The 24298-nt window shown below is 34.0% G+C and overlaps 1 protein-coding gene across 1 annotated transcript; it reads right to left on the bottom strand.

Annotated features, from left to right (window-relative positions):
- Positions 1 to 1839: 1839 nt before the first annotated feature.
- Positions 1840 to 2292, bottom strand: LOC138330516 (DPH4 homolog). The gene has a single exon (XM_069278084.1). It carries the CDS (start codon positions 2290 to 2292, stop codon positions 1840 to 1842), a length of 453 nt encoding a protein of 150 aa, XP_069134185.1.
- Positions 2293 to 24298: the final 22006 nt, after the last annotated feature.

Consider the following 24298-nt stretch of genomic DNA (forward strand, 5'->3'; position numbering starts at 1 on the left):
AAAATACAATATACATATCTAGGACCCTATGGATATACATGTGAAAATTGAGACAGATCTCATCAGTACTTGTTGAGACATAGCATAAACAGTTGTCAATTTTCAAAATCCCAGATGGCAGTCTGTCCACCATCTACAATATGTAGCTTGTTGATCGCCTGGTCCAAAATAGCCATATGCACAACTATGGTCTTTTGAAAACCTACATAATTATGAATTTTGAGACGGATCCTTCCAGTATTTTCTGAGACATAGTGGTAACAAAATTAAACTTCAACTATCAAAATCCAAGATGGCTGCCTGTCAACCATCTTGTTCACCGATTTGTCCCAAAACACAATATGTACAACTAGGGCCCTCGCATACTCCAGGGGTTTCGATCACTTACAATCTCTACTTCCCTACAGACTATCTAACGTGTACATGTATAGTAAAATTGAAGGCAGCTCAGGGGAATAAATATGAACCAATCACAGGCCTTAAAGAATTTTCTTTGAAGACTACAGAGAGAGCGACGCCCAATTTCAAAGCCACACAGTCAACCACAGTGTATTGGTACCATTGTACCCAATGACTTTTTACTGAAAGTAAATGACTAATCGCCAGCTGTCAATCAAACAAATGTGACTTTGCATTTTGTATTGTGTATACATGTACATGCATGTTGCAATGTTTGCTCCAACATTGAATAAATGTAGGTACAAGCTTAAAGATGCTCCGGATCCACCGCTGACAAATGGTATTTTTTCACTATCAAAAACAGAAACAGACGATTTAGTATTTTTCTTCAGTTACAAAAGTTACTTACTTTACACCATAACCACCTTTGAAAGGTTTGAGCTTCTAATTTTACTTCAAGTTAAAATTATGAAAAATAATTAATCGCATCCCGAAAAAATTCCAAGGCACTATATATATCGTATATGGAATGAAGTAATGATTGTGCATGCACCAAAGGCGAGATAAATTATTTTATGTTATGTTTTGTGTTAAGTAGGCATATATATACACGATTTAACATCAATTATTGCTCAAATGATGAATATCATTTATGCTCTGTCGGCGGTGGAGCATCTTTAAGTGTGTTTACCCGCACGAGGCGTGGTTATATTACACCTGACCATCAGTAAATTCATAGAAATTGTCACGTTAGACGAACAAATGTCAGGGAAAAAAACTTGTCTTAAGTAACACTATTACTGTACATGTGTATATGCAGCAAGTTGAGCAAATTTCAAATGATGATAAATTCACTACTATTGCATTGTAAATGTTTTCATTTTTATTAATTCAAGGTTGAATAGATCTATAAATAACAATTATTTTTCAACATCTGTTTTTTTTACTTATCTTGAGTGGAACTATTTTAATCACCTTATCACAGTATATATTGTAGAAGAACAGGGAAAATACACATTCCTGTCGAGTGCCCCGACCAGGAATCGAATCCGGGTCTCCGGCGTGGAAATCTACGGCTATTTAACACTATGTACAAGTCACACCGACCCGCTCTTTTTTACACTACTCCCCCTGTTTTTCTTGAGATTTCCTAAATCTCAACCCGAGACTCTTTAACCACCTACCATGGGTTATTTAGTTGGGCGCCAATGTAGAAGAACAGGGAAAATACACATTCCTGTCGAGTGCCCCGACCAGGAATCGAACCCGGGTCTAGATCTCCGGCATGGAAATCTACGGCTCTACCGACTGAGCCAAAGAAGCAAGCTCCGTCAGCTGAGTGACAGAGACCGTATTTAACACTATGTACAAGTCACACCGATCCGCTCCTTTTACATATTATAAAGTTTAGTTAACAACATGATCACATTATTGTCATTATCAGTCATCAGTATCTGGGTACAGCACTCTTATTGTTAACGAACATGTATCACAGCACACAACATCCAGTCTTAGGGTGATATCTGAGTCATGTAAGATATAACTTCCTCCACATCTACACGTATAAAAGAACTGGCTTCCCTCTCCCTCCTCTTCAATATCTTCTTGCACAAATTCGTCAACATCAACTTCATCCTGAATTGGCCAATCCTGTACTAAACAACGCTGAGTCCATGCAGCATCATATTTTTGTCTAAGATTTGGATCGCTGAGTATTTTCCACGCGCGATTTATTCGCATGAACATATCGGTCGATTTTAGTTTCTCTTCGTCACTACCAACTTGACTTTGTTTATCTGGGTGAAATTTCAAAGCCAGTTTTTGGTATGATTTTTTCAGATCCTCATAGTTATCACAATTTTTACACTCTAGTGTGTTGTAGAGATCTTCCATTATGCCTTTAAGATAGGTAAATTTAGTCCAATTTCAAATGAAACATCCTCAACAACCAACAATCACCTTTCATCAAATCGTCTTGGGCTCTTCATGTTATTTCAAAGGGCGCTGCCATTTTGAAAAAAAGAACAAAGTAGTCGATAGATATATAATCTATAATCAAGACTCATTTCTCTTATTACCGAAATATACACTAAAACATCTAAACTTTGATGAATTATAGAATATTTTTCCTTTGAATTCGTTACTTTACATATTAATAATGTTAAATCAGAAAAATATAATGTCACTTCCGTATTTTATCGACTAGTATACCGGATATTCAGTTACTTCCGGTAATTTCAGCTGAAAGTTTTCTTCAAGCGGGCACGATGGCACTGGCTGCAGCTAGCTGATATGCTTGTTGGAGTGAAAAGCATCTTAATTTCACACTTATGTCGGAAATATCATACTAGGACTCTCCTACTTTGTCATGAAGACTTTTCCTCCGATTTGTTCTCGAATATTTGAAGATTGCAGTCAAGACCTGGTGTGTATTTGGCCGGTGTGATCTTCTCTGACTGACCGCAGGTTGAGCGTGTCACTTGTCATATTTTAAAAATCATGATATTGCAGTCCATCACATACGACAACAGGAAGTTACATATTTTTGGTCACTTTGTAAATGCTTCAGTTGTTTTCCAGTAATGTGTATATCTGTAAAGAACTAAAGATAGGTACATATTATGTTTACGTACAGTATTTAGCTTTTCAGACATCGCGGCAGTCAGTGCTTGGTAGTAACATATATTACATGACGTATCTAACAGTACTTAGTTTGACACAAATTCAAGTCGTAGATTATCTGCTGAACCAAGTAGATTTTCTGGTGAACCATGATTTAAAAATCATACAAAATGCCATTTATTTTAGAAACATGTCTTAAAGAAAAGGTAGCTGAGTCACCGGTCGGTTGAGGAAACCGCCTTGTCAATCATCTGTAATATTATATTGACTGACACGTGTGGTGAGAGCTCGCCAGCCAATGATATTCAATGGGGGAGGAGTCATACACTTCACGTGCCTGTCAATTATACCTGACTGACTGATTGATCAAAGGAACAGCCACGTGCACGGGAGCACGTCAGTATCAAACTGTGTTCTACAATCGTTACACATATGTATGTTGAATTTATATATTGCTAGGGTCATCCTGTTTTTTCACAGTACCTCGCAAGTTGAAATATGCGCCAGTAAATTATATTTTTTTCTAATGTGTAAATTGACGCAATCCGTTTATTCTCAATCTTCATTGTCTCTCTATTGAACTTCTGTTCGAAAGTTACTTTCTAGGGGTTACAGACCTGTTTTTACAAAAAAGTAGAAAGGCTTTGGCACAAGCAACCGGTTACTACTAAGAAAGTAATTTTGTGATACATACATCTTCATTATGTATAGGGTTTTCGGTTATTCAAGGATTTACAAGTCCTTGGTTTATTTAACATCCTCCTTTAATTAAAAATGACGATCTATTCTTTTTACAAGACAGTCCAAAAAAAAGGAAAATCAGCTTTTAAAATGATTACACGTGTACACTATATTTATCATACATTTGTATTTGATTACATTGTATGATTACTTTTGATAAAACAAAAATTACAGTAAAAATTGGTGCAAGCAATCAGTTACTAATGAAGATCATTTTGTGTGATACCTATGTTTATACATCCCATGTCTGTAAAAACGAAATACTTTTCAAATACATTAAAAGTGTAAGTGCCCTGTAAGATCATAAACAGACTCGAATATGTTTCATAATAAATTTTACACAAAATTATTAAGCTGTTAAACCCTGTAAAATATATCAAAGGACAATTTTATTTAGGCATTAGCTAGGCCTGTAAATATACCCTAATACTTGATTAAGAGTTGTGTGAGGTTTTTCAGTAAAACTACTAGATTAGTGAAAAATAAAGAATGTGCGTATACATTGTTTCAAGAAGCGTTTGACAGATAATTTTATTCATGCAGGTAAGAATACATATTTTACGCAGTGTCACCAGCCCAGTTCTTCCGAATTTATAGACATGTATAATGTATATTGATATAATGAAAATGGCAAAGTGCTGAACAATAAAAAAATAACAGTTAAAATTTAAATAGTAAGCAATGATTGAGGTTTATGTTGTCATAACTAAGGACAGGCAAACATTTTCAACAATTTTTAGTGCTGTACTGTAACGATAATGACATGCATAGAAAGAATAGTATTCATTGTAAAGATTAGATAGACTTCTTTAAACATTTTTCTGATTAATGTGTGCTATATTGGTTCAAGTATTTGAAGAAATAACTCAATAACCATTATATTATTCAATGTGAGAAATTGATACATACGTGTACGTTTTGGAAGGACATTTGACAGTGACATGTTTTCTTCAAAATCGTTTAATAGATCTAACTTTTATTATTATTTTGCTTAATTTAAACCTAGAAGCTATTCTTTATGCTGTCCTAAATAGACTTATTACTTGCCGAAATTTATGTCTCTGTTTCGTGCATTATAATTTGATTAAGAGATAAACATCAAGGACGAAAATTGTCTGCTATTGAGATATTGACCCATGTCCATCTTTAGCTAATCATGATAACATTTTCATCAGTTTCATTTTGTTCTATATATGTACTTGTAATTCATTAAACAAGCACCCAATTAAACCCCAAGGGCTCTAGATGACAACGTAATTACTACAACGACGCTGACACGTGCCAGCAAGTTAACAACACATGTACGTAGAGACTACGTAGTTTCGTAAACTGAATAATGTGTACAGGTCTGTAATCGCCTGAAATAATCAAAATAATGTTGTTGACAAGACTAATGCATCAATAAAATTAAATGGAACACTAAAAACGAAATAAAAATTTTCGGTACGAAAATACCCGGACGAAAATTCCCCGGTACGAAAATGTCTCCGGTACGAAAATGTTTTGGTACGAAAATTCCCGACACCACTGATCACTTACCGCCAAATAAATACACTTCTTTGACAGAATATGAAGTGCGAAAGATTACTTGAAAAGTGCATATAAATGAAATGTTAGATATGAATAGAATAAAGGCGTCCCGTTGAAATTTATTTTCTGTCGCGATGAAATGAGTAGTGGCTCAAACTCAATAAACAAAGCTGTGGTCATGTAGTGAGCTGATAAGCCAAATTATAGAAGTAATCAAATATATACGCATGAGGAGCGGTAAATTTTTGATCGACCTACAAGGAGGCGGTAAAATTGAAACGAGAAAAAAACTACTATTGCATAGGACTTCTATACTTATACCAAATCAGCACAGGTCCTTACAGGGAGATCATCAAAATTCAGAAGAGAAAAACAATATCAATAAAAGTTCCCAAGCATTTTGGTTCATAATTCCTACCCGGTACATAAAAAAGGTGTAACCATGTGGAAAACTAGTGTGTGTTTTTTTTAAGTATTGCCTTGGGACAAATTAACTTACTATGAAAGGTGTGTATGAGTGATAAAATATTTTGATGATATAACCATTTTTAATAGAATATAATGTGGATCATGTCAAGATCTGTGATTCCATTAAGACAGAAAATTCACCAATTGTCTCATAGAACCGTTGACGGGGGGGTTGATGGGGGGTGAAGTAATTTTATGAATGAGGGATGTGTATTTCTGACTACAATCTACGCCCCGCCTCTGTTCACCAGTCTCGTACATATCCCTTCAACTGTGGAATTGTTTACTTTATACAGTGAAACAAACAATTCCACAGCAAAAAGAAAAACCATTCCACATTAGTAAGAGTTATAAGAGTAGACTTAGCTCTGACTAAACCTCAAGCTATATAACAATAGAATGACATCACAGCCATGTATTACAACACAAATATTTTGTGTATGGCATGCTTAAATGATTCCCAATTTCAATTGTACTATTTATATATAACAGAGCATTGATTCTTGTAGTTGTAACCTATGTATTATTATTAGAAAGTTTTTAGTAGTTTTTTTTTCTTTTATGCATCATACCTGCATAATTGTCCACTAGAAATATTTTTGCAAAACCAGATTAAATGCAACAAACATGAATGTTTTTTTAATAGATATCTGAAGAAACAAATAACAAGTCCTAATATTATTCGCCCAGTTTACAAATGTACTAAGTGTTCAATGTAGACACAAATATCTAAACATCAGTATCCCTCTACCCCTTAATTAAATTAACTTTTAACATTTAACGAAAATAACGCAAGGTTTTCATTAAATAATATTGCACCCAGGGGATACCTATTCCTAGTCAAGGATTGAAATTGGGATTGTACAATGCATGATCATCATCATATTAATCAACCGCAGAGATTAAGACACAAAGTAAAGTAGGACCAACTGTATTCAAATCGTGTGTCACACGTAATGAATACATCAGTCCAATAACACTCTTTACGATATCACCAACACGAGGCAGTACAGCATATTTTCTGCCAGGAATATATAATCGAAATAGATAGAATTAAACAGTAAATTGTCAAATTATAATACATCTAAACAAAAAACAAATCAAGTTTGAAATATAACGCGTGAGAAGCACCAATGATTACTATGACCTACTTTCGTTAAACGGAAAATACGAAAATTCCTAGTATTTTATTAACGGGCCCTTCGATACTGTTACTCTCTCCGACATATAGAACAGTTCTTTAAGCTTGGCTTCATAACCAATCAGTATTATTTCACAATTGGTTAGCAGTCAGACAAATGACTATAACACATCTTATTAGGGATTTGTAAAAACAATGAAACTGTCTTTAAATACATAATGAGGGGAATAAAAGTATCATCAAATTCAGCATCCTTACGAATGATGCTTGGTATTTTATGTAACAAATATTTGGGTTTTGTGTCCTGTGTTTGTCACACCGACATCAATCTTCATTCTTCAGTGAACCAAAGTGTTGGACAGGTTTTTTGAGCATTATATTACTTACAAAATATAATAATATTAGAAACTACTCAAATTGCAGCCCCAAAAAATGTTTTCTATTATTTATATTGAATTAGGTGCTGAATTACGGAGGGCAACAAAAGGCTTAATTAATTAATTGTATATGTATTTTTGTGTGTATGAGGAGTTGTGCGTCTGGTTTTCCTATCTAATTAAAACAGGAGTCTAAAATGTTTTTCCTTCAGTAAACCAAAAATTCCTTTACAATATTACTTACAGGAGTAGAATTTGAGCTTATTATTTTACGACAGGTTATTTATTATAGATGTACCAACCGCCGAGACAGAGCAAAAATGAAATTTCAATTTGCCTTTGGTGCAATGCGCCGCAACAGTACTTCATCATTCCAATTTAGTATATAGTGTCATAGAAATTTTTTTCGGGATGCAATTAATTTTTTTCCCCATGTCTTTAACTTGAAAGTAAAATTAGAAGCTCCAGAACGATTTCAATGGTGTAAATGCGTAAATGTAAGTAACTTTTTGTAACTGAAGAAAAATACTGAAATCGCCTGCTACTGTTTTTATGATTGGAGTAAAACTTTTACAATATATTAGTTCAGCGTGGATGCCTCCTTAAATGGTCCAATTGGAAATAATTATAACAGATGTGACATGCCATGTAATCGTACTTCAAAGTAACACAGAAACGTGTTTTTATGAAAGCATCCCTGGGAAATACTATCTTCATGAAAATGTTTGATGTAAAATTAGAATAGCGGTGAAATCCAAAGATGACTTGCGAGTGAGAGATATAAAAGAATATTCAAAATGTGAAATAAAACAAGTCAAGTATTTTATTTTTTCTTTAGTTTTGTAGTTCTAATAAGAACTCGAATTGATCATACATAATTATATAACTTGGATTAGTTCAAGTGGAATTCTTTCCAGGTTATGGGTGAAATATGGGTGAAAAAGATCCAATTTATTTTGCGCAGTAAGTCTATCTGAAACAAATGAAGAAAACAATACAAAAACAACATAAAAAGGTACCTGAGATATATATTTAAAGAAAAACAGATAAAACCTGGTTGCATTACCTGAAATTCCTTTCATAGTTTAGTGCGCCTTATGTACAACTCTCCCTGGAATTAATAAATATAAAATCCCTATAGAAATATTTTATAATCATGGAATTTGAGGCGTTTATTGTTTCTATATCTGATGTCATATATTAACAAATATTGCTGACTACGTGGCTTGGGTTACACTTAGTATGTTCACCATTCACCTTAAACTTTGGAATAGTTTACTTTACCCGTGAATAGATATTTCAAACTATTCCACAGGAACATATAAACTATTCCATACTAGAACGTGATGGTAGTAGACTTAGAATTGAACTATCCCTTAAATATGCCACCACCGGCGAATAATTTTTACTAGAGTTTCCTGACCACATCAGAAACGATCATTTCGTTTCCAATGAAGCGGTAAACAAATAATAGGTTCAGTTTGTAAAGCAAGAATTGGTATTTCAAACCGTTTAAACGAATGCCACGAATTAGGAAAACTAAGTAGTAGTGTTATATGTAGTAAGGCGAAGTTACCTCTCATAGGTACATTATACCTTAACTATCAAATAATTCTGTCGTTGTATTTAGGGCTAAACAGATTTTAATAGGTAATAACATATACACAAAGTTAAAAAAACGCCAAATATTGTAAATATAAAATATAAATCTGTTTATTTCCCTTGGACACAAGTTTCTTGTGCATTGGTATATCGTTTGATCTCCCACCTTCCCGAACCCCGTTTTGCAAGAATGTATTGATCTTCGGAAAAAGAAAACCATCAAAAGTTACGCCCAAATACGGAGCATACTTTAACACTTTAAAGATAATAACACACCCTGATTAAAATTTTTTAATGTTATACATCAAATATAAATATATATATACTAGCCACTGTTAATCTCCGTAAATACGATTCACGTACACATTGTTCATGTAGGTCCGCTAAAACTGCCTATACTAATTATGCTTTTTTTTAATTATTTAATAAAATTTATATATAGTATGCAAAACAAAAAAAAAACACAAAAAATCAAAATGCCTAATAATATAGGTCAGAGTAAAGCGGACTAAATGTTCATTTGTATTAGGTGTCAATGAAGTTCGAAGTTAGCGCCCATTAACATATTTTGTTAACAACAACTACATGCACATGTAGTAAAAAAAATTTAAAGTTTTTCTATCCATTTTGCTTTCCAATTTTGGACCAGTCGTTCAAGTCCGTTATATAAAATTGAATTTTGGAAAGAAATTTCCTCTTCAAATACGATACAGCAACACAAGGAAAATTATATTCATAGATATAAATATAATATACTCTTGTTCAATTATACCCCTTATTTTTGACTATCTCCATCCACTGATGTCTAAGGAGTTATTTTAACCGCTATAAAAATATTGAAACATATCTGAAAAATTAAATTCAAAAAAATGATTGATTTTAATTTTTTGACGGCATTTGGTAACCCCATGAACATGTCCGGGGATATTCTCCCTGTCCAACAATATTTTTATTTTTTTTTTTTTTTTTTAATATACGTAATATGACAAGCAATTCGAATCACATTCCCCCCCCCACAGACCTACAATCATAAAATTCATTAATCTTTAGATGGTGTAAGCACATCTTCCACATTTCATAATATACACTATATATTAATAAAAAAAAAACTATAAATTAACTAAACCTTATATGTGGCCGTAATTTCCACACTGACAATGAGGTGGGGGGGGGGGGGGAAAAGCAGCTTTCAATAAAGAGTTCCATCACAGGTTATTAACATTTTTAGGAGAATTACAAAACTTCACAATTCGTAATTTGTTTAATTTTACAAAGCCCCAAACACTAGCTGTAAATTATTTTTACATATATTGTACTAAGTCACGCCTCATGCAGTGAAATAAAGTAACAATTCTGGTTATATATTTCCTTTCACACTTTTTTTTACATTGTCATTACATCGAAAGTGATTCTCAGGTATGTTTCTATCTAATCATACAAAAACATAAAAAGCAAAGATTTTACATATGATAAATTCAGTGTTGTAACTATGTTTATACGCACAGGATTTGAGAACTCGCTAATAAGGACAATTTACTACAGATATTTACAAAGTCTACATGTGTCACGTACTGCTAAGGGTGGGCAGACTACTTTAGTGTATTCCGACAGAAAGACAATTGTTGAATTTACCCCACAGAAAAGCGATAACACAAAGATTACTATTTAAACAAGGTTGGGCAAGACGTAATAAAAGGGAGGTGAGAAGCTACGAATTTTGTTGCTTAAAACACGTCATTATCGAGTATTATAAACGCTGTCCATTAGGCCAGGCGGGTACTCCTCTGTGAAAGTGGAAGTGAGCAGCAAAAGACCTTAGAGACAGGACCAGTCGCCGGCCGAACGCCACAAGTAACAAGTGTAGCGACCGTCCGTACGTACAACGGAACACCGGGAGTAGAAAGAGAAACCGCCCAGATGAAATTCGAGGTTTTAGAAACAGAAAGTGACAATAAGAAATGTTAAAAACCAACCAGAACCTTGTGAGCTTCTGATATATTTTAGTGAATTCGAACATTTCCATCTCGCCTCCACTACCCCCCCACCCCACCTTCACCCCTTCCCGGGGGGCTGGCCCATGATCGAAACATGTGATAAAAACAACGCTGAAGACTAAACACATCTGTACAATAGGCCTGACTGAAAGTATGAATCAAAAGCATCGTTCTATTATTACCAAACATCATGAACTATTAGAGGATCATACGTTGTCCTTCCATGCGAAATGTTAAAAAATAGGAAACAGAACTGAAAAATCCTACAATCAACGAAAACGAAAAAAAAAAAAAACAGCCCCCCGAAATGGAGACAAGCGTTAGGAAAAAGTTACGGTTAGAAATCGATAGAAAAATAAAAGGTGTTTTGAAAGACTCGATACCAACGACAACTCCACCTGCCCCGGGCCACGTATCCGATACAAACGACCAAAAAACTTAACATAGGCAATAAAAAATTTTTTTGTACCAGGTATTGGAAGAAGAAACAGGTGAAAACAAAAATGAAAATGACAATACAGAAATGGTGAAAACATTGGTACTTGACGGTCTAAAAATAAGCGGACATACCAATTACAGACATGCCTGAAACGTAAAGCACCCGAAATGTAGATATGCGTGTGATTGTGATCGGCTTCAAGATGGACACTGAATGAAAAAACAAAACAAAAAAAAACTGAAATGAGAAAAAGAAACTGAAAAGTACAGACAACTACAACAATGTGTACATTGAACCAGTGACAAATCAAAAAAGGTGAGCTTGAGGACAGAACGTACACTACAACCAGCAGTCCTAAAGGACAAAATGCAGAAAATAATAAATAACCGAGTACAGGGTACCCGAAAAAGTGCGTCCGAGTACACGTGAATCCAGAGCGCAACTCAAAAAAAAAAGGCCAGGCAAGCCTCGTACAGAGACTCGTCGCGTACGCGTATCACTTCGTGCACGAAATGAGCATAAACAGTGACACACGACAAACGTGAATGCTCAAGACGAGTCGTCCGCGGGACAGAAAAACCACAGAAATGGCGGGATACCCAACAAACAGAGACCACTAGTTTTTCAAACTCTTGGAGCATCAACTGCACAAATTCAAATAGACGTTCAAAGAGACAGGTTTTGATAACAGAACCGAAAGTGCGAATATGCCAGGGACACGTGCGGTGACCGACTAACGCCTAGGCCCGACGACGTGGTAACGAAAACAACAGTCCACTTGGCAAGAGGACCGACAAAACACACGACCCTAAATATGAACGAATGATAGGGAAACGGAGAAACCCCGTGCTGTCCTCTAGGATTTTGGAATTTGGCATGGGTTGTCCATGTGAATAATAAAAACAATTTTGAGACTTTAGAGACGAAATAAGTACACACCGCCAAAGAACTTATGACATTATTAGCGTGTGTGCGAGACCTACCTGAGAGTAGATGAGGACCCACAAATCCCCAAAAAAATATGGTATATCGATGAGGTGATTGGTAAATAACCCGAAAAGCTTTACCAATCAAAAATCTAAATCTGATCCATTTAGCCTTTATTTTAATTATAATTTGCTTAATATAATTTTGAATGTTTTATAACTAAATAAGTTATTACCAATGTAATGGTATGTATTGATTTAGCAGTATAAAATAGGCCTTTTCACACAAAAAATACCATTCAGAGTTTGCATTTAGATATATATGCCTTTCCCATACCATATTAATATAATTATAGAAAATGAAAATTAAAAGACTCCACTATTTTTTGTGAAAGTCTTCAAAGAACACAATGTACATGTACATGTGACATCTGTGTTGACGAATGGAGGTCCAAGGTTTGAATCTTGGTCTGCAAAAGATGTGAGTTCTAGCTGTCATGATAATCAATCACATATAGTTAAATTTCCGTTAATGTTTTAAATGTTATACATTTTTTTTTCTACATGTAGCAAATACATCATTATATTCATTTTAAGAACACCATATTGATAATAAATGTTACCTTTTAATTTATTTTTTGCTTTAACATATTCAAAACTTCTTTTTCAGACTATGATTATGAATAATTTTTAAGAAGAGTGTTAAAAAAAACTCAAATAAATATCTTATAACACCAATAAAAGATTGATCAGTTTTAAGTAAAAAACAAATAAAAAAAGGATCAGTCTTGAAATTAACTTATTATCATCATTAAAGTGTATTATTTTTATTTTTCAAGAAAGAATGGGAGTGGATAACTTTCCTTGGCTGTGCAATTGTGTTAAAGAATAGAAAACAGGGTAAGAGACTAATTAAATGATTGAGACAATTTTTTATTTATGAATATATAATACATTTTTTATTTATGAATGATATTGAATAATATTACAGCTGTATAGGGCATTCAGGGTTCGAAATTAACACTTGCATATTGCCGAAGTGCAAGTTGATTTTTTTAAAATGGTGGGTTGAAAAATATTATACTATACTTGCAATGTTTGGCGAGTGGCCATGGGTAGACAGTCAGAGAACCAGACGTCCAAACACTACTATATGGACCAAGACAGTGTCAGTTATATTCTACTTTTAACATTATCAATTCTGTTGTTCATTATGTGAGCTTAGACAAAAGCAAGTGTCATTTTAATCATACAGTTTGTATGCATAAAACTCTTTTTTATTTGCACAAACTACCACATTCTGAAAATAAAAAGTGGTTAATACACTAAAAAAATTTCAACATTTATCGTTACATAAAATAAATACATACACCTATAATAAATATCAATGAATTTGGTTACTTTTAATTTAACTTTCAGAGTGGCAAGCAAGTTTCTGATTTAACGAGTTGAAATTTTACCAACTTGTGGAATTACCAAAAATGGATAACGGCTTGAAAAAATTAAATTCATCCCTTGGCATTTACCATTATAAACAGAACAAAAACCGCTTTTCAGAACTATTCTGAAAAAAAATTTCTTTACTATATTTTGTATGTTTTTTAGCAGGAGCCTATACAAATACAGCCTGCTTATTTGCAAAAGTGTTGTTTGGTTTCCTGTTCTTCAAGACGAATGCATTGTATGGTATACTCTATGCGGTAGCTTGTTTGTGTAAGTATAGTACTACTATTTCCTTTCACATTATATAATTACCAGTACGTTAAGCAACACATTGCAAAGTGGTTAAGGGTGGTGGTTTTTCTCCAGGAACTCTGACATTCATAGCTGACATGGCCTTAAATTAAAATTGGATGTTAAATCAAACAAAATATTGTAATTAATTTTACCAATAATGACTTAAATATTTTTTATAATTTCAAATGTATATATTATAAATGTTTGACTCTTGATGAAATAGATATACGATCATTTGTTATTTTACAATGTTCTTCATACATAAATATATATGAATTGTAGTAAATAGAGATATAAGTGCTATCATGCACTAATTGATGAAAGAAAATGTGTTATATATCAATGCTATATGATAGAAACAAAGTAAGGGAGGTAACTACATGTATTTTTACAACTTGGATTTATGTCTACCAAAATCAGGTGAAGAGCATTCTGTGATCAAACTTTTGTCTTTTATATACACTGGGATTCATCCCATATACAGCAATGTAATTTTTCATATAATTTTGGTTTGTTCAATATATACATGTAGCTTGGTTTGTTTTCCTTTTCAGTACATTTTGTGTTCCTGCCAGAGCCTATCTACAGTGGACCAGAACAAATTACCTACTTTAGAGGACCAAACTTAGATGTAGGTTCTCTTTTTAGCCCACCATCATCAGATGGTGGGCTATTCAAATCGCCCTGCGTCCGTGGTCCGTCGTCCACCATCCATCGTCCGTCATCCGTCCGTAAACAATGCTTGTTATCACTATTTCTTAAAAACTGCTGCAGGGATTTTGTTCAAACTTCACATGGAGGGTCCCCTTGGTCCATATTTGTGCCATACAGATTTTTAGGCTGATCGGAAAAACAAGATGGCCGCCAGACAGCCATCTTTGATTTTGGCAGTTGAAGTTTGTTATCAATATTTCTTGAGAACTACTAAAGGGATTTTGTTCAAACTTCACATGGAGGTTACTCTTGGTCCCTAGTTGTGCCATACAGATTTTGAGGCTGATCGGAAAAACAAGATGGCCGCCAGGCAGCCATCTTTGATTTTGGAAGTTGAAGTTTGTTATCAATATTTCTTGAGAACTACAAAAGGGATTTTGTTCAAACTTCACATGGAGGTTACTCTTGGTCCCTAGTTGTGCCATACAGATTTTGAGGCTGATCGGAAAAACAAGATGGCCGCCAGGCAGCCATCTTTGATTTTGGCAGTTGAAGTTTGTTATCGATATTTCTTGAGAACTACTGAAGGGATTTTGTTCAAACTTCACATGGAGGTTACCCTTGGTCCCTATTTGTGCCATGCATACAGATTTTGAGGCTGATCCGAAAAACAAGATGACGCCAGGCAGCCATCTTTGATTTTGGAAGTTGAAGTTTGTTATCAATATTTCTAGAGAACTACTGAAGGGATTTTGTTCAAACTTCACATGGAGGGTGCCCTTGGTCCCTAGTTGTGCCATACAGATTTTGAGGCTGATCGGAAAAACAAGATGGCCGCTAGGCAGCCATCTTTGATTTTGGCAGTTGAAGTTTGTTATCGATATTTCTTGAGAACTACTGAAGGAATTTTGTTCAAACTTCACATGGAGGTTACCCTTGGTCCCTATTTGTGCCATACAGATTTTGAGGCTGATAGGAAAAACAAGATGGCCGCCAGGCGGCCATCTTGGATTTTGATAGTTAAGGTTTGATATCCCTATTTCTCAAAAAGTGCTGAAGGGATCTTTCTCAAATTTCATATGTAGGTTCCCCTTGGGCCCTTGTTGTGCATATTGCATTTTTGGACCAATCGGTGAACAAGATGGCCACCAGGCCGCCATCTTGGATTTTGATAATTAAAGTTTGTTATCGCTATTTCTCAGAAAGTACTGAAGGGATCTGTCTCAAAATTCATATGTAGGTTCCCCTAGGGCCCTAGTTGTGCATATTGTGATTTGGGACCGATCGGTCAACAAAATTGCTGCCAGGCAGCCATCTTGGATTTTTATATTCAAAGTTTGTTATCGCTATTTCTCAAAAAGTATTGAATGGATCTTTCTCAAATTTCACATGTAGGTTCCCCTAGGGTCATAGTTGTGCATATTGTGATTTGGGACCGATTGATCAACAAGATGGCCTCCAAGGAGTCATCTTGGATTTTGATAGTGGAAGTTTGTTACCGCTATTTCTCAAAAGGTACTGAAGCGATCTGTCTCAAATTTTATATGAAGTATGTTTGAAAAAGTTTAAGAAATAGAGAAAAGATCCATCTTTCCTTTGTCAGATATAGATCATTCTTTGGTGGGCGCCAAGATCCCTCTGGGATCTCTTGTTATTCTGATAATATTTAAATTCTCATTTGTTTGCTACCTTGTATTCAATCTCTGCTGAGTACATAGAAAAGAGGTATGGTCTTCTTAAAGTGTACACGGAACGGAAAATAATATTTAGATATGTTATTCTCTTTGATCGCCTGACAAGAATGTTGAAAACCGCATCAAAATCGGCCGCTTCAGTACTGAGATACCGCCCTCCGAAGTGCTGGACTTTTACCTGTATATCGACTGCTAATCAGGGAATCGGCCGCTCACGCTGATTTGGGGAATAACCGGATGTGACGTCACGGGGACAACGGCAGTGAGGTGTTTGGTATATGGGTTATAGCACAAAGGTGAACATATATGTATTCCTGAAATGGGGTTACGAGAATTTTACAAATATAGATACAGTATACAGTTAAGATGACGCTTTAATTATATATAAAATAGGAAATATTGCAACTGAAATCAGGCTAAATACATAAGTAGATTAGCGGAAACATGTATAAGTTATATACGTTTCTGGTATAAGCCAGGTGTACCTTGTGTACAAACTTTTAACTAGAAATCTTACGTTTTAACAGCTTACTAAATTAACAAACCTTGAGAAAAAACAGACGAATTCGAAAAATGATGGTCATATAATTATCCATTTGAATATGTTTCTGTATACATAAAAATTCACTAGGCCTATGGATTTCAAGAATCAGCATGACGAATAGAAAATGTGTTAAATGTATTTCATAGTTCAATACACGTAAATATCATAAAATTGGGGGGGGGGGATTAAAAAAAAAAGAACACTTGAGAGATTGAATTTATGATATATAATTCATATATAGCTGTAACAAGTCTCTCTTCCTTTTAAAGCTACATGTACATGTATACCGACATGTGTTATTTCAACAATCTTCAAAGTACGATATTGACCAAAATTCACTAAGAATTGCATATCCAAAATCTAGCAACTATCAGAAATATCAAAATTCTGACATTGTGCATTATATTTGCATTGTTCTTTCTCGACATGCCATTTGTAAATAATTTTGTAGTTTCTGTTATTAGACACATATACATGTAACCAGAAACATATATACGAGACAAATGTATATGCATGAGTCTTTCTGCAATATATACATCTAGTGATTGATACACTTGTTATATGTTATGTACGGGCGGTATATTTTACTGTAAACCAAGGATTTATAAGTGTAAACAAATATGACATTATACAACAATTACATGATGGTCCATCGCTAACTTACCTGTGATCTTACTTTTGACACCTGACGAGAGCTAATCAACAAAGCGTGACAGGTCACTAAACACCTTTCTTACGTAATCTGGTTAGCCCCCTCATTAGTCTCGGTTGACCACGCGTTTTAGTTACTGCAATATACAGGTATAGAGATTTACGCAACACGACATTGGCAATTCGGAAGTATTTTGATTTTGATACTAGATATTCGGATTAGACATAGACATCTTCAGTCTCATTTTTTCGTCTGACCCGTGCATGATTTATTTTCAATTAAAGACACTAATGATTGAACTTGAGCAAAATATCAACAAGTCGTCGGATGTGCTGTATTATATGAAAGCTGAATGTATTTCGTCAAAAAACAAATGGATCGATTTCAGTTCTAACGCAGTTAAAAGATGCATTTACATATATGCAAAAAAATCTGTTTAGAATCATACATTAATTCGTATTGACAGGCCTAGGTTATATGAAAAAGTCAGAAATTTATAAAGCGAGTTTGACCAGTAGACATTTAACGACACGAGACGGGTTTTGGATAACATAATCAAGAATCCTTGGTATAATAATGATGTATGTGTGGTTTCTACAACGTACGTGGATTATTATGTACATTTTATTGTGTATAATTATGCAGTAATCGCGCAGAGATGTTCATTTATCTACGAGAGGTACATCAATATATGCATGGTATAAATCCCTATTTCCAAGCGTATTCCAAACTCATATCTGTGATCGAGGATAATATTAATTAGATATCGGACATGTACACTGGTATTTGTGTATTTAAAATTGATATTTACCAACAGATAGTTTTTATTAGATGGCAGACACCGAAAATCGCCACTCTATCTTATGCGAGTAGAGTAGGGCCCGTTGTCCTCGTGACGTCACCGGTCAGGGGTCCCGAATCGGGGTCAATGGCTTGGGACTTCAGGTGTGTTCTAGAGAATAGTCGCATTATCTCCAATACCGTAACCGCTATGAAGCTCGCACTTTCTCCATTCTAAATTTTATACAATGACACATTTATCAAGCCCTATATACCAAACCATTCCGTGTACACTTTAAGCTTGCGAGTAGGTAACGATTGTGACCTCATTGCACAGTTAGCAAAATTATGTATTGTTTTAAATACAACATTTAACTTGACTAAACAATTATAGTAGTACCTATATCCAAGGGCAGATAACCGTATTTATATCATAAATATCATTATTATATAAAGTGGACAAAGCGATTTATTTAAACCACATATTTTGACGCAATATAATGGGATTTTTGTGCCACTAGAAAGGTAAGATGCAATCTTCTTTAAATCTGACTTTTCTATAATAGTTTTGTAGGATATTGAGTGTGCCTGGTTTCGCTTTTATGAACTCTTTATGTTTCTATCAGTCTGTCAGATATCTGTCGATAATCAAAGAGTTCTTGTGATACAGCTGGTTCTCATTAGCACTGTCGTCTTTTTTCTTCGGTCTAGCCTAGCTTCGGCATAATACCATGCCGAACGCCTCCCCCAAGACGTTTGCAGTGATGTAGAGTCTACTGTACGCAGTAAGGGTTATTCCCCTTTAATCATCAAATTCACAACACTACAATTTAATTTCTGCACTCCGGAATCAATATTGCTGAGTACATTTTTATGCTGTGTAAAGCTCAAACGATGTGATTGTTCTCAAATTAAGTTGAACATTCCATCAGTTTAAGCTGAGTTTATCTCGAAATTACACGGTGTAATTCTACTTCAAACAGTCAAAAGCTTACCAGGTACCTTAAAAAACTCTCAATTCAAGCCCCATGCTGTATTTTTCCTTGTGTTTTCCCATCAAAGTAGGCTAGTTTTTAATTTCCTCTGGTGTTCCGGACACAGTATACGTAGCAAACGATGTTCAAAGACACTGGATGATGTTTTTATGACGTTTTGATTAATTTGATATTTGGAAAGCGTCCAAATATTAATTACTGCAATTTTAAATGTTTTCGTCTTGATTTTCATTTTAATTTCATTAATGCCAACATTTTGAATTTAAAGTTTAATTATTTCGAATACAAATCCTATGTGATGATAGGCTACTAGCTTTGTTTATTGTTTACTGGCGGCCATGTTTGTTTACATTGTTTGTATTCCTACACAGAGACCTCATCACTGTAAATTGCAGACATACTCTCATATACTACAATTTGGTATACTAATGATATATAGGCGAATGCAACATGGAATGTAAATATTCTATCACATGCTGCATTGCCAGTTAGACACATAAACTGTATACAGTTTATATAACATAATATTTTCTTTAGGCCAAAACAAAATCTGTTTAGGGTTACTCGACTGACCCTGATTTTTAACATTTGACCCTAAAGAAAATAAAAGTCAGGATTTTGATCTCAGACTCTGGTTCTGGCCGTCACTTTAGAGTGAAAGACACTTTTAAAAAAAATCCTGACCTACCGACCATAATTTTTTGCCAATGTAACCCTAAAAAGACATATATTTTTTTGGCGTTATCATTATATTCTGTAAAAGATTTCTCTAATATTTTGTACAAAGCGCGTGACTATAAAAATTACTTTTATTAGCATAAATCGTGGTAGGAAATATGTTCCTGTTTAGAGTTAGTTTGTATTTTAGAATGAAGCATGAAAAAAATCAGGGCATTCAGTTGACCCTTGACTTTTAGCAGTTTCAGAAGTGAAATAACCATTTTTCAGAAATCTGTAAATTTGAAACAAGACAAATTTGAGAGTCATAAACTTAATCCCAATGGTCTACTGGATGCTCTGAAAACTCCTGGACCAGTTTATTTTTAGCTGACCAGTATATACAATGTATATACATAGTATTATTTTTCATGTTTAGGGGAAGGGCAACAGATTTTGTATAAATGATGACCGACCCCCCCCCCCCCCTGGGAGGCAAATTCCTTCAAAACACTACTAGTCATAAAGGTCTTATTGAAGTTTGACCAAATGAATAGAGTTCTCACTAAGTTTTTTAACAGATAGTTGAAAATCAATAATAGGTGGTTGGGAGCTGCAGGCCGCGTGGTGGACAATATTTATTTCTAACAAAAATAGGCGGTTGTAAACTAGGAAATAGACGGCTGATTTTGCCGGCAACCAGCTTTTAACGAGAACCCTGCCGGTCAGAAACATCTTTGAAGGAATGTGAACAGATTTTGTATAAATGATGGCTTTGATCCACCTTGGGAAGGAGGGGCGGGGCCCAATAGGAAAATAGAGGAAAATTCCTTTTAAACGCTAGTAGTTATAAAGTTCTTATTGGCTTATGACCAAATTTGGGGGAATGTGAATATATTTTGTATAAATTTGTTCAAAAATATCCTTGGGAGAATGGGGAATAGATTTTGTATAAATGATGACTTTAGACATGATCCCTTTGGAGCAGGAGATATGGGGCGCCATTAGTAGAAGATGGGGAATTTGTTTTGAAAAATCTAGTATCCATAAACGCATCAATATATTTTGGCCAAATTTTATCAAACATTCTATTTGGAATGGGTAAAGATTTTGTATAGTGACTCTGCCCAACACCGTTGTTTCGGTTTCTATTTCACCAAATATTTATTTTCCCTCCCTCCAGATGACCGTTAAGGCCTATGGGCCTCTTGTTATTTTAAATCAAATTCATTGCACTTATTTTCAGATACTGAATTGACCCGGGTGCCATGTCAAAACAATTACCTACCGTTATAATGTTAGAACGTAGAAAAGAGACAGTGAGAACAGGTGTTCGATATGTTTTCAATGTTTTCAGGTGCGCCAATTTTGTAAATACAGTATAACTTGTCAAAACTAACTCTTGTTTAGTCCATATCCCTGTGTAGAATATTACGGCATAAATGTATGACATTTTGCTTGATTAAAAAATCTGGATGATATTCCATACATCTGACTATACTGGCCAAATGTATGCTGGTCCCTGTGACATCTGTTTTAGACAAGATACACTTAGTCTAGTACTGAAATAGTAATTTTATCACATAACTGGCCCATCCAGCAATGCAGACATTACGAAATTTGGTGGTCCGACGTACATGTCTGGCAAAATTTGACTCTGACCTCCTATTTTAAAATCCAGTCTTGACCGACCGTCCGTCAATTATTGAGTAACAGAAGTTGGTAGAAATGGTGTCTCTAAAGTTTAACGCAGATGCCAAACCTGGCAAAAACATAAACTGCATAAGATAATCATGAAAGCAGCTGCCTGGATACTAATAGCAGGAAGTTATGTTTGATTCAAAAATTCACATTAATGTTGGTCCAGCAAAATCTTGTTCGGTCTGGCTTACTCACAGTCCTTGTCAGTCCGAATGTCCAGCCATTTTTGCAACTATGTGATGTCATAAATATCGTAAGACAAATGTGTAATAACACTATTTTACGTCACATGTAGTTTTGACGTCATAATCTATATATGACGCCATGCTTTGGGATAGAGGGGGGTACATATATAGTCACTAGCTTATTGTGTAAGATTCTCTATTTACTAATCAGTAAATTATGTGTCTTCAATTGCTTTGTGTATTGTAATTTGATTCATTATCAGAGTTTGAGATATCAGCAACTAAAACCTTAACATATATGTGGGTTTTTTCTTATAAATTTTTAAAACAGATGAAAATAATTCAATTAGTTTTTTTCTGCTAATGTATGCTTATACATGTAAGTGTATACAATTATCATAAAGACTCTTGACTTGTTTTGTCTCATCACAAATTGAAAATATTTTTATTTCTTTGAACATCAAGTCTTTCTAGGTAAGAGAATTCCCTGAACCAACCATAGCTATTAATATCAATAACAATAACAATGGTTTATTTACACAAAAAGGCCTTCAGCCCACAGTATACATATATATTATTTAACAATATTTTGATATCAATATAAATATAAATGTAATATAATGTATAATACATAGAAACATTTAGTTTTTTCAATGACCCATAATAATTATGTACAGTATGCAACATGATTTCTGACCTCACTTCATTTGCCTTTTTTAATAAAGATTGCAATTTTGTTTGCGTATTGAGATCATTTGGCCTCAAGAGTTTAGCTAGCCTATCCCTTGTAGGATGTGTGAAACACTATCCAGGTAAAAACTGTAAACTAAAAAGAGAAACCCCCAGGTCCCATAAGAATGGGGTATTTCAGAAGAAAGTGAAACTCGGCCTCCACCTCGCCGTATTTACAAATTCGGCCTCCACCTCGCCGTATTTACAAATCATACATTTCCTCTCTTCATGAGGGGTGTTTAATAAAGCTATTAATGTTATATATGAAGTAGCAAAATGAAAGTGAAAAATTAAATTAAAGAAGAAATAGAGAAAGATACTAGAATGAGACACTGCCAAAAAATCATGTAGTCACATGGAAATTAGACTTCTTGTTTTTGAAAAAAAAAATCAATACTGACCTATTGAAAATAAAGGCTTGAAATGTGGGTGTCTATTTGGTAGAATATTGTAACAGAGATAAGAATTAGAAAAAAATCATCTTCGTGTCTTTCATTTCTCAAATTAGTCAGATAGTATTAAAGGAAATTATACTTCTTGTTTATGAAAAAAAAATTAATACTGATAAGAAGTTCATATATGATTAATATGATGATACATCTAAATGTTTTAATACTTTTTGATGATATACATGTATAATCAGTTAATAATAAGTCTTTCTCAGAACTAACACGTGTACCTGTTGGTAATTGCCTACATTAAGATATTGTTTCCATTATTAATGATAAATTTTCCAAAACCAGATAAAATAAAGAAATAAAATATGTATATTAAAAAATTTTGCATTATAAACGGGACATTTACTCACATGACATTTACGGTGTTCATTTCAATTTCATCTTATATTTGAATTTCATTGTGATTTGTGAAATAGATGTTTCCTTATTAACAATATTATTCATTTTAAATGGACAGTTCATGTCTCTTAAAATGTTCAAATTATGGAATTTTCAAGTCATTTAAGGTTATATAATCACAATGACATTTGAGGAAGGAAGGATATAAAATGTAAAGAGAACAATTTGACAAATTTGATATTTGAAGTTATTTATATGCAATAAGTATTGGTTATATGAAGTGTTATCAAAATAAAACTTAGTAATGTCGTGGATAGAAACTTTGATATTTGTTTATTATAAGCACATTTAGCACACGTGTGCTTGAGAAAGTGAATGGTGATTCATGTTTCTCTGAAAACGTCATTATTGCATAGGCGTAGGACTTTTAGGGTCTTTTAATCAACAATAAATTCCTAAACTGGCATAGTCATGAATCTTTATGGGCTAATTTTCACCATCACTCCATAGTTTGGACATTCATTGATATTAAATTCGTGTACTTTTATTCGTTACCAACTGATCATGATAAAATATAATGGAATTGTAATAGCTTTATTTCAACAGTCTGTAATGAAAGTATTTGATATATACTAGACTTGTAATAGAAACCCAAAACCTGTTGAGACACAGCTATTAAATAAGTGTTAAATTATATGTTAGCATTGATATATAATAACACCATAGCCCATATACGTCCTTATACGTCATCTTTCCACATCGTTATCCAATGTAAAACTGATAATGCATGTTTCTAGAGTATTAAAACAATAATCACGTATTAGAAATAAATTGATAAGTGCCGAAATTTTCACCGTTTCTACTTGTTATTTATTTGTTCTATAGTAAAACAATGGATGCTAACATATGCATTTAATTGGCCGAAATGTTT

Source organism: Argopecten irradians, chromosome 9, assembly GCF_041381155.1.
Source record: "Argopecten irradians isolate NY chromosome 9, Ai_NY, whole genome shotgun sequence".
Lineage (NCBI taxonomy): Eukaryota > Metazoa > Mollusca > Bivalvia > Pectinida > Pectinidae > Argopecten > Argopecten irradians.